We start from the raw sequence: 12143 nt of genomic DNA, 5'->3' as shown, positions 1-12143 counted from the left end.
AAGTGTGTGCTGAAGCCACTTAGCTGAATTGGGGCCTAAATCTAACAAACATAAAAAAAAAAATGAAGTGATAGCACATACACAGGTAGTTGAAAGCATAACAAAATTAGGTATTACAAAAGGAAGCGCAGTGAAGACATGTGGGTTTTCTCAGGAGCACAATTCCTTTTGCCTTGGTTAAGGAATGTCAGTCAGCTTGTATGTGTAGTTACAGAGAGCATCAAGCACCGGCTTGGTTTCACTCTTGTTTAAGAGCACATCATTTAATTTTAAAAGACTGAGAGTGCAGTATTACATGCTCAGCTACCACCACAGTGAATGCAGTATAAATAATGGGGGAGGTAGAAGAGATTGTATATAAGTTGGCTGTGTTCTAGAAAGAAAGGCCCCCTCACAGCTTGCTGCTTGGAGGATCAGAATACTGTAATAAACACTAGGATAAAAGTATGTCATGGGAGTTGCAGCCAATTTCTTGCTATAATTTGAAGCAATTTACACATCATCACTGTATGTTTCAAAATACTACATGGTGTCAGCAACAGAAGAATGAGTTGAAACAATGCAAGAGGCAAGGATCTGAAACAAGCTGGAAGAGATGTCCCTCCCCAAACATCAGAAAGAGTATGGGCTTCCCCAGTGTAAGCTGATACAGGAACAGGGCAGTGACCACTTCTGTAGTGCACTGGAAGCAATTGGGAATGCACTGTACCTGTTCTGCCTCATATACATAGTTTTTATGCACTGAAACCAACCCAAACCCTGAACTGGTTGGTGGATATCACCTTTTATGCATACGGCTGGAATTCTCAGACTTTACATGGGAGGAATAAATTTCACACGGGGGGTGAAATAGACTGGATCAAAGACCATGCTTTGAGTTTGCAGATGTGTGAACACAGCACTGGATCCAAATATGGAGACATGAGCCTGTGTTGTCTTATAATGATGCTGGCGCCTGTAATATTTCTGCCATGCAGTGTCTCGACTGTCTGTAATCTGAAGAGTTGTAGAAGAGATACAGTATGTGAGGTCTTTGTGGCAGATCTGCAGGAGTCTAATAGGACCTTACTTACAGCCATGTTGTGGTGGAGACGAAACGCTTTAAAACTGCTATATTGCTTGTATGAATCCTCCTGCAGGTCAAGGACAGTATGGGACCAGTGTAAATAGCCTAACACAACTTACCCTTGCAGCGCATAGTAGCAGGAAGGAGTGTGGTCAAAACTCCAGGAACTGTGGGCTGCACAGCAGAACAATGGCAGCTGTATGGAAGCTCGTGTAAGCTAAAGCCTGACTTCAGTTGCTTGTGGCATTTGTTTCTGTGTCACCTTTGCTGCATCTGTATCTCCTGTTAAGAAGTCCAGAATCTGATTCCAGACCATAGCCTGATAAACTGGCTCAGTCACCTTAAGAAGTTGAGAACCAATATCCTCCTTCATCTATTTCCTCTTCTTCTCCATTACAGAAAGGTTGGAAGGATAAACCATTTAAAATGAACTGGACATGTGTCCTTAAAATGATGAGCATCACAAAGTTTTAGAAATGGGCTTGTGGTATGTCTAGGCTGATAGAATTCCTTCACAGCTGCAGAAACAGTATCACCTAATAGGGTGAAGCAGGGATTGAGCACAAATACTATTGATTTCTAACTCTTCACTGTGTCCACTATGGAAAACACAGCACCTTTGAATACACACAGGCATAACTGTAGTGACATGATTTCTTACGCTGCTGGAACATATTTGTACATGCAGAAATGCTGCCTGCGGCTAGGTGGCAGCACTCCACTGAGCTAACCTGACTATCTTTGATACTTGCATACAGCTATGTATGCTCCCTGAACAATTAGATCTGAAAAATTAATCACTGATGCCTCTTAGAGGCCTATGCTAAAGACACGGAGGATTGCTGGAAAGCAATGACCAATACTTCATGGATCTTTGCTGTACAAAACTATGCTCTTTTAGGCTTAAGAAAAGAAATTAAACCAGATGAGTTCCAGGTGACCTGCTTCCTGGCCTGCAAACCTTTTATAAAAGTACAAAGAGAAACATTTTTTTTTTTACCATTAAGGAGGCCATGTATCATACTTCCATTTTTGTCTCATAATGTACCTTCCAAAGTCAGTTGCTGCTAAAGGTCTTTGCCATGGAACAGCCCTTTACTAGGCCAGGTGCAGTGCAAACAAAACTCACTGGCTTGATTTTTGGCCCCATCATGTCAGCTTGGGCAAAGGAGGTTTTGTTTAGACCTAAGTGTACATTAACATTAAGTTTAGATTGGGATCAGATGAAAAGGTAAAACAGGAATAGATTTTGGATTCTGTGGCTACACAGTCAAGGGAGCTGATTTGGGGAGGGTCAGTCCAAATCTCAGGTAGAAAAATAGGCCCCTTCCAACTTTGGACCTGATATAGATTCCAAACCCTAGAGGTGGGTTTAAATCCAGGTTCTTGAGTCCCCTCCCCATCACGGATACCAAGAGAAACGGTGGCATCTGAGGTTCCATGTACAGTCCACCTTGAGTTCAAAACCTTTGTTATTAAGAAATAGTTTGCACAGTGTAGACCTGAACCAGCAAATCTAAGAATAATAGATAAAGGGAGCAGTGAGGGGAGTGTGGGAAGTGTTGACGGTCAGGATGAATTAACCCTCTACAGTGTAGCTTGAATATAGTTCCACTACTGGTTCAGGAGATGGTCCTTAGTCTCGTATCTGCTTTCCTATGTATCGCCTATCTGATGTGATCATTGATATCTGTTTTGAGTCACCTTCTTCCTTCTGAGGACCAGGCACTGCATTTCACTTTGCAGCAGTCTAGAGAGAGAGGCTGTGCAGCACAGATGCTTGGAGGAGTGGCAGCACTTGCCCCCAAAGGGACAAGACGTTGGCATTGATTTCCTTCTCCACTAGTGACATTTTTACGGTGTTAGTTCATCACACCTTCAGAGTTAGGGCTCCATTAACAAAGAAAAAAACTATGCTCCAGGCAGCTCCCTCTTCCTATATGAGGTGAGGGAAGGGAAAACTTTCTCCTCAGCTGAGTGCTCAATCCATCCATGCCCTGATACTATGAGAGAAGAGCTTTATTAACCAATAAAGGATGAAGCTGAGAGTGACCATCTCTTCGCCTTGCCTAGTACTTCTGAAAGATCCTTGCAACCTTTTCTCTGAGAGGCTCTCACACCTTTGTTGTTTGCCATGGGCAGGAGGAAAGCCCCATACAATTCTGCTCAGATTTTAGGTGAGTTGTAAAGACTTAAGAATTGACTTTTTCTTTCTCTCATTTCTGTTCCTCAGAAAAACTGTGGAGGCTTGTTCAGATCTCTTTTTTTTGCACAAATACACACACACACACACACACACACACACACAAAACCTGTACCTTTAACAACTCGTCAAGTGACCACTGTGGTTCACTTGGTAGACGAAAGCATACTTTGACGGTTAAACTGTTTTAGTCCTGTTACACAGTTCACACCGCACACCCATCACCATCCCAGTGCTTTTACTCATTGTTCTCTTCAGAGATTTTCCTCTCAAAAGTCTGTGCCAGTCCCCTCTCCACCATATGAGGTCTGTCATTTCTTTCCCATTGTCTCTTCTGTCTTTCTGTAGTACCAGTACATTTCACTCTGCCCCATTTTAATACAGTCTTCAACTGTCAGGGTTGAGTGTCTGTTTATGAGCAGGTTCCTGGCTTTCCAAAGTGAATACCTGAAGCAGGATCAGGATGTGGACTGGTCGAATTGGGTTATTGGGGTCCCTTACTGTCTGGTCATGTGCCCATAGAGAACTACTTCCCCGGTCAGGTTTCTGAAACCTGTCACCACCAGGAGGAGCACATGGATTTTCTTCCACACCTCTAGCATATGGGCAGTCCCAGAAAAGGTGGTAAATTGTTTCTGCCTGCCAGTGGCAGGTCTGCCTCGGGCAATTTGATGGTCGTCTCTGCCATGCACTGTTTTTCCATGCCTGCACAGGGAGTGCCCAGGGGGCTGCCTGCCAGTTAAGGTCTCTGTGCTTCTTCTGCAGGTCCTTGTGCAAGATTTGCTCTCAAAGGGCCTGGCAGCTCTCATCAGGTAGTAAGTCTATGGGTGATTACAGCATTTTTTAAGGAAAATTTTTCATGTCCCAAGTCAAATCAGCTAAAATCTATTTGAAATCTGTGAGTCATTCAAGAACCATATGTGGCCCTACTACCGGCAAACATCCTCCACCCCAACCTGGGGCTTCAGATGCTTCCAAATGCTTTGGCGGGCATCCTCTGTGCAGGCCCAAACCTGGAAGCTTGGGGTTCAGATGCCCCTGAGTTTTGCTGGCCCTCAGCCATATGGCTGTAGGAGCACGCTAGGGAAAAGTCTCCCAGGACCAGAAAGTGGGCATAAACCCAAGATCTTCCCACTGGAAATCAAAGTGGTAGGGTTACTATACATTACTTCTGCCTGAGTTACTACCCTGTGCCAGAAAAGCAGTTAGCCCCTGTCCCTAGGTAAACCGCCTTAGTGGTCACAGTATTTCCCCTGCCAGGATCAAGTTAGGGAGAAGTGAACAGGAAATACCCAAATGTTCCTGCCAGAACAGCAGCAGCAGCAGGTACTGCACAGAGAGCACCTGAGATTTGCTGTGGTAGTGATAGCAGGAGCAGGGGGGCTTCCTGCCACAAACACTCCTTGCCCCTGCCTTGGCCTCAGCATTTTGTGCTTCCCTGGGTACACAATGTGGTGCAGAGAAAGAAAGCCATATTCAGCTATTCCCAGTCACCCTCTGGACCTAGTTAATGGTCACAACACATCCTTGCATCTGAGATAACTGGCTTCTGTTGTCAGTTACTGTAGTGAGTCCTGTAACTGTAGTAGGTACTGTTTTGCATTGCTAATGATTCAGGTTTCAAATCCAGCCAGTATATTTGGGTGGTTGGGTAGAGACACTAATCAAACTGTTCTTTAACGTTCTTCTTTTTTTGTTTGTTTGTTTTTAAACGGAAAGGACGTACATGAAACATATTAGAGAACGTTATTCAAGTTGCAAGGTGCAAAGGAAGTGCAATTTTTTGTTTGATTGATTTTATAACTGTAAGTCAAATCACTTGTACGTATTTATTGGAAGACAGCCTTGAATTGCATGATCACATACCATTTTTTTCCATCTGACCTCATTCATGTAACATGACAGAAGCAAATTAAGGTAGTATGGCAACCAATTGTAAACCTGGCATTTTCTAACTTTTGATCAGTTGACTTTGAAACCCAAATCATTGTCCTTTAATACATTTTTTTGCATGTAATAGATAAACAAATTAATCTGGTCTTTGAGCCCCAAGAGGTGGGTGGGGGAAGAGACAGAGAAAAGTAAGAAAATCATGCCAGGTGCTAATGGTCACTCGTTATATACAAGCACTTGATTTCAGAGAGAAAGCTGGGAAATTCCTCTTCTCTCAACTGTTAGTTCAGTAACTTCCCAGGCCAGAGAGGTGAGTTCCCCTCTACCCTGTATCTGTCTATATTTGCAAAACATTAGTCAGCTATATAAACAACACTCTGTTTATGAGTGCTTGGGACTAAGCCATCTGTGGTTTCCCTGCCCCCGTAAATCATTGGGTTATTAGAAATGGGCAAAAATGCTCTCATTTCACAATTCTTCTATACAAAAGGGACATGTTTTTCACACCAAGTTTAATGAAAAAATCCTGTTTTTCAAGCAGCTCCACTGGTTACTTAGGGAAGTGAGTATTTGTTAGTTTGACAGCACTGATATGAGGGCAACAGAAAGATTATCTAACTTCTGTCAGCTACCCCATCCCCACTCTGAGCCAGATTGTCACATGAAAGAAAATTCCCAGTAGGGAACAGAGAAGTGCAATTTTCCATTCTCTGAGCTTCTGCTTAATTGCCTAGCCAGGAAAGAAGGAAGGCAGTGCTTGCTGGGCTAGAAGCAGAGCTGGTGCTGTACTGTCCATACTACATAAGGCAATGTGGACTCCACTGACTTTGTCCAGCATGTGAACTTCCTTGGGGGTGGAGGAGCTGCGTGGGATTTGAAAAAGTCTGCCAGACCAAGAGCCTCCCCTTTCCAATCTTCAGGGCTTTCAAGAGGACACATCAAGGGATAGCCACAGAGGTATAATATTATCCAAGGGGATATTGGATTCCCCTTCTTCTATGGTCCACAGGAAAGATGTACCAGCTAGGAGTTTCCTCCCCTTGGTCGCACAGTCCCCAGTGAGTGGTAACTCAGAATAACCCTGATAGCCCCAGAAAACCCTGTGGCTTTTCTGCAGTAACCATTCTTTGTCCTGGTTAGAGACTCTCTTAGCTTCTTCCCCTAGTTGTGAAGAAGGCAGAGGCACCATCTACCTGCAGTGCAGAATGAAGCAAGCAAGGAGGATTTTTCAGATTGCATGTTTCCTACAGGCTGCATGCTTTCACAACCTACATGTCAGATCCCAGCAGGTTTCAGTCTACACAGACCCACTGATACTCTTCCACTCTTTCATCAGTTGAGAACGTGGCCTCTGCTCATGTATTGTCACTGAAAAGTCTCATTTCCTACATTAACAGAAGTAACCATTTAGGAGGATGTTCTGCCTCTCAGTGGGCTCGGCAGATAGGGTTTTCTTTCATTTCTGAGTACTCACTTCTTCCGCAGCCCACACATTCAAGTCAGCAGATTTTACAGGAACCTCTGTGATGCACGCAGAAATTCCACCACCCGCTTAGACAATACTTAAAGCTGTGTGTCAGACTTGCAGTGGCTTAGTTCCTCCTTGATTCAGCTTTGCGCTGTTCTCTCCCAGTTTGTTTCTCAATGGAAAGCACTGAGTTCTGTTATGTTTGCTGCTTAGTCCAAGATTATCTGAAATATGTTCTTCAGGAATCACAGCCTGGACCAGCCCCAAGCAGAGTGGCTCATGTTTTACGAAACATTGCATCCTCTTTGCAAAAGGAAACTGAAGAGAATCTAAAGCCATTCTTGGACACACTTGAATTTTCATCTATAGAAGTTGCCAGAAGAATTTTCACCCGAGTTATGGAGCAAGAATTTGCTGATGGCAATACCAACTGGGGACGGATTTTGACAATATTTATGTTTGGAGGAATTGTCACTAAGAGGCTTCAAGAGCATGGAGTTCAGCTTACAGGAGAAAATAAAGAGCAGATTTCATATTTCATCACAGAGTACATCATGAACAACAAGGCTGAATGGATAGAGGCAAATGGAGGTTGGGTAAGTTTAAGTCCAGTATTTTGCTGGGTTTTTGGTTGTAGCCGTGTTGGTCTAAGGACACAGGCAGGCAGGGTTCTTTGAGTAGTCCAGTATTTTAGCATTTTTCATCATAGAATAAATCAAAATTGAATTAAAAAAATATGTCTTTAAAGCCTTTGTCAGCAACATATCAAGCTTGTTCAGGGATTTACTGGAATTTGCCAGTTTAATTCATTTTTGCATACCTTGAATTCCTCATAGAGCAAATATCTTTCTTCAGATTGAAACTGTAGAAAGACAAAACTCTTCTTTAGAGTACTTGCTGCAGCATAAACCACTGAAGTAGGACTCAGGTCATTTGTAGCACACTTTGTCAAAGCCAAAGCTAAAGCTGAGCCCCTAGTGAAATGGTGCAGTAGTAATGCTTATTTATAGAACCTGATCCAGAACTTAATGGCAGTCAATGGCATGGGAATGGGAACACTTCAGTATTGAAATCCTGCCCCTGTGCAATCAATAGAAGTTTTACCATGACTTCAGTGAGACCAAGATTTCATCCCATGTCAATTTACTAGGCGACTGTGGCATTGATGCCTACACAGTCAGATGGATTGTAGATTGGCTCAAGGGTCGTATTCAGAGGGTGGTGGTGGATGGGTCATATTCAACCTGGGGGGAAGTGGGCAGCGGAGTCCCCCAGGGCTCGGTCCTGGGGCCTGCACTGTTCAATTTCTTCATCAGCGATTTGGACGACAGGGTGAAACGCAACCTGTTTAAATTTGCTGATGATACCAAAATTTGGGGTGAGGTGAGCATGCTGGTAGGGAGGGAAAGACTGCAATAAGACCTGGATAGGTTACAGGAGTGGGCTGACATAAACAAGATGCGTTTCAATACTGGCAAGTGCAGGGTGCTGCACTTAGGCAGTAGAAACCAGCAGCACACTTACAGAATGGGAAACTCCCTTCTTGAGAGCACAGAGGCAGAAAGGGATCTTGGAATCATTACTGACCCCAAGACGAACATGGGCCGACAATGAGAGGTCTCGGTTGGCAGGGCTAACCGCACCTTGTTGTGCATCCACAGGTGCATCTCAAGTAGAGCCAGGGAGGTGATCCTCCCCCTCTATGCGACACTGGTCAGGCCACAGCTGGAGTACTGCGTCCAGTTCTGTGCGCCCCATTTCAGGAGGGATGTGGACAACATTGAAAGGGTCCAGCGGAGGGCCACACGCATGATCCGGGGACTACAGGGCAGACCCTACATTGAAAGACTGCGGGACCTAAACCTGTTCAGCCTTCACAAGAGAAGGCTGAGGGGGGACCTGGTGACTGTCTATAAATTCACTAGGGGGGACCAGAAGGGTTTAGGGGAGACACTGTTTCTCCTAGCGCCCCCTGGCATGACAAGGAACAATGGACACAAGTTATTAGAGAGTAGATTTAGACTAGACATCCGTAAGAACTACTTCACAGTTAGGGCGGCTAGGAGCTGGAACCAACTTCCTAGGGAAGTAGTACTGGCTCCTACCCTGGGGATCTTTAAGAATAGGCTTGATGACTACCTGGCTGGACTCATTTGAGTCCAGTCTTTTTCTCCCGCCCAGGCCGGGGGTCGGGCTTGAAGATCTTTAAGGTTCCTTCCAACCCTACTTCTATGATTCTATGATACTTGTACAATCTGATTGGGATCAAATCCTGCTTGCTGTCTTCATGTACTGAGACTGTTTGTTTGAATGGAAACTGGCCAAGGTATTCTCTGGAGTGCCACGTTTGTCAAATATGAGTAAAACATATGGAAAAGTAGTATGTTGCTTTGTCCTGTGCATCATGGCCTTTCAGTGAAACACCTCTATACCGATGGAGGCCTGCTTAAAATTCTACTCCCCTACTTTGCAGGTTTCAGCATGCAAACAGGGTGTTCTGTAGGAGGTTAGGGGAAGTTGCAAGCAAATGACATCTGAGCCTGGTATTCCCCTGATTCTTCTATCTAGTTTCTTTTTTCTTATTTACAAATTTAGCTTTTTCTTTATCCATTGTCTCTAGTCCTGATTCTATTGTGAATGGAGTTACTTTTAAATTGTAATGTCATCTACAATGGTGAAATCGGGTTTCTTTTCTTTTTCTGATTTCCTTTTTCTGCCTTCTCCCACTATTTTTCCCTTTTCTCTTTCTCTTTTCTTTCTTTCTTCCATTTCCCTTTAGCCACCTCTTTTTAGTAAGAAGAATTACTGCTGCTTCCTTGTCTATTTTCAGAGGTTCATCTCTCAATTTCTTTCAAGTGAAGTTATCTATATAAGATCAACAGCAGTTTCTGGCAACCCTGTGTCTAGCAGTATTTCCATCCTACATATGATCCTGCCCCCAGAGCGAGCAGCAGGCAGGAAAGACATATTCTTGATCCAGAGATGAGACAGACACTGAATGACGTGTGGATATTTTCAGCTTTTAGAGCACAGTCCACTTATTTCCAAGTTAGTTGACTGGAATTGTAGGCACAAGATTATGTCACCCTCTGTTGAACTGCAGTCAGAAGACAACAATACACTTTGCACATGAACTTATTATTTTGAAGCAATAACCACATTTTTGTTTTGTTTTTTTCCTATAGGAAAATGGCTTCCTTATGAAGTTTGAGGGTCAGAAATCGTGGCTGTCCTTATTTGATGTGAAGGCAAGAATCATGGCTGTCTTCTCCTTCTTCAGTCAATATTACTGACCTGTCCTCCTGCATGCATCAACTGGATTCTGCATTCTTCTTTTTCACATGTCTCTACACATTTGACCATTTTGTTGCACATGCTCGTGTTCATTTATTGTACTGTGTGAGGTCTTTCATTGTATGTGTGCCTTCAAGCAGTGGGCCTTGCAGCAGGTGTTGCTTAGTCTGAGGCTCTGTGCCGCAGTCATGGGTGGTTGAACCAATGGTATAACCTCACTTCTTCATTAGTTCCTGAGTGGAGGTTGAGACATCACCACCTTTGCCATGGTTCATCAGCCTGTGGTGGTAAGGACTCAGTTGCTGGAATGTCCATTTTTCCACTGTCAAGTATTTTCTTCAGCCTCTTGTTCCTCATCTGTAGTTGCCTCCTTGAGTGTGGCATCAAGGGGTTGGGTGCTGGTGAGGAAGCTCCTGCATGACTTCAGACATTTGTGTGTTGCGGGATGGTCACAGTGGCCATCTCACATCTTCAGTTTGGCTTGATCATTCTATTCTGCTAGCCACTGCTCTTCTGATGTCAGATGCCAGCCAGCAGGTATACATTGTTTGGGCTGGCAGGCTTCATACATCCTGTGATGCACTGGCAGCTATTGTTCCAACTGGGGTCGAGGCAAGACTCATTGCACTGACTTCCTTTCAACAACTCCACCAAGGCTAAAATAAAGGAGAGGGTTTTTTTTGGTTTTTACTTTGTTAATTTATTAATATACATAATCAATATGCCCAATGTGGCTTCTCTGACCACAGTAGAAACTGGAGTCCTCCAGTATGGAAGAGTACCAATCCGCCAATATAAGTCAAGGAGAGCAGTCAAGGAGACACTGCTTATAGGAAAAAGTTCATTATTCATATTCATTCAATCTAGGCTGTTGTGCTGCACATATGTAGAAGAGCACTGAGTTATAAGCATGATCTAGTTGGGGGTGGGCAGCATAAATTGTAATTGTTTTGTAAATGCATCTTGCTTTATTGGTGTGGACCCAACTCTTCATTGGTCCATAGGCAACAATACCAAACAATTAGTGCACCGCTATTTACATCATCATTTGCTTTCCCTGTCAATTTTAGTTTTAATATTTTCAGTTCTTACAGCTAGAAATAATATTGGAGGGTCTCACAGGCAATATGTGGCCTGAAGCTATGGGATGGGAACAACGGCTTATTTTATTTTATTGCAACTTTATTATATGCAAAAGATATTTTTTCACTAAAGGAAAACAAGATAACATCCTTTATGTAAGTGCATCAGAGTTTATGAATAGATCGGATACTTATTATAGAACCAGTAACGTAAAATGTTGGCCCATTACACAAAATGTGTATTCCTATTTACTGTCAGTTCAATGGCATTTGTTTAATTTCTTTTTTAAAAAAAGATTCTTTGTATGTACAGTTGCTACTTTTATAAACAGCAGTAAGGTAGCCACTTAATTTCTTTTTAAAGAGATTTTTTTAAATGGTGAAGTGTAATAAAAATATTTGAAGTCAATAAACTCTTGGTATCCTCTTTCTTTAGGACAATGAGTTTTGAAAAAAATATATTTTAAAGAATATTATATAGAGTTAGAATTGAGGCTTATTTTTACTAAGTTTCATCACTTGTCCTAGATAAGCAGTTCTCAACCATGTTAGACTAAGGCATCCCTCGGAAAATGCCAATTCTTCATTTTTACTTGTTTTTTTGACCACAGAAAAGTAACAGAACAATTCTTCTGTTGCAAAGAACTGAGAATGAGCACAGCAGGTCAGAATGTGTTTAGCACAATGGATTCCTGCTTGAATTTCTGTGTTTATCTTGTGAATAATGTTTGCATGCCTAACAGTGCTAACATTGTGTGGAACCACATAGCACCCTTGAAAGGTTCTCGGAGCACCCCAAGGGGCTGTGGCACCATGGTTGAGAATCACTGGATTGCATACTCTTGCAAAAGCCAGTCTGGGCTAAAGTGAGAATCCAGACCTGATCTGAAAAGAAAAAGTAATTTACAAGCCAATCTGTATTATTTTTGTAGCACTGTCTGGTCATTCAACAAATACTTTTCTGGGGAAATATAACAGATACTATATTTGGAGGCAAAAGTCTCTCCGATGTCAGGGGAACATCCTGTACCTGTTGCAAGCTTTTACAGTCTGTAGTGGGTTTGTTTGAACTGAATCAGGCTTTTCACTTGCTTCAACTTTGCACTTCACAGAAATTCTAGGTTGTTCTGTAGCAGC

General features: G+C 43.0%; 1 protein-coding gene across 1 annotated transcript; it reads left to right on the top strand.

The window, feature by feature from the left end:
- Positions 1–5265: 5265 nt before the first annotated feature.
- BCL2A1 (BCL2 related protein A1) lies at positions 5266–11397 on the top strand. The gene is made up of 2 exons (XM_090028725.1): positions 5266–7226; positions 9816–11397. Exons 1-2 carry the CDS (start codon positions 6807–6809, stop codon positions 9921–9923), a joined length of 528 nt encoding a protein of 175 aa, XP_089884851.1. The 5' UTR covers positions 5266–6806; the 3' UTR covers positions 9924–11397.
- Positions 11398–12143: the final 746 nt, after the last annotated feature.

Source organism: Crocodylus siamensis, chromosome 15 (assembly GCF_052110815.1).
Source record: "Crocodylus siamensis isolate JL-2025a chromosome 15, ASM5211081v1, whole genome shotgun sequence".
Classification (NCBI taxonomy): domain Eukaryota; kingdom Metazoa; phylum Chordata; order Crocodylia; family Crocodylidae; genus Crocodylus; species Crocodylus siamensis.
This window is presented reverse-complemented; position numbering and strand designations above follow the sequence as displayed.

Bases quoted from the DNA above. Each gene is read 5' to 3' on its own strand.
- BCL2A1 (XM_090028725.1), top strand. From the start codon at position 6,807: ATGGAAAGCACTGAGTTCTGTTATGTTTGCTGCTTAGTCCAAGATTAT. The intron at 7,227-9,815 runs GTAAGTTTAAGT...TTTTTCCTATAG, and splicing joins TAGAGGCAAATGGAGGTTGG to GAAAATGGCTTCCTTATGAA.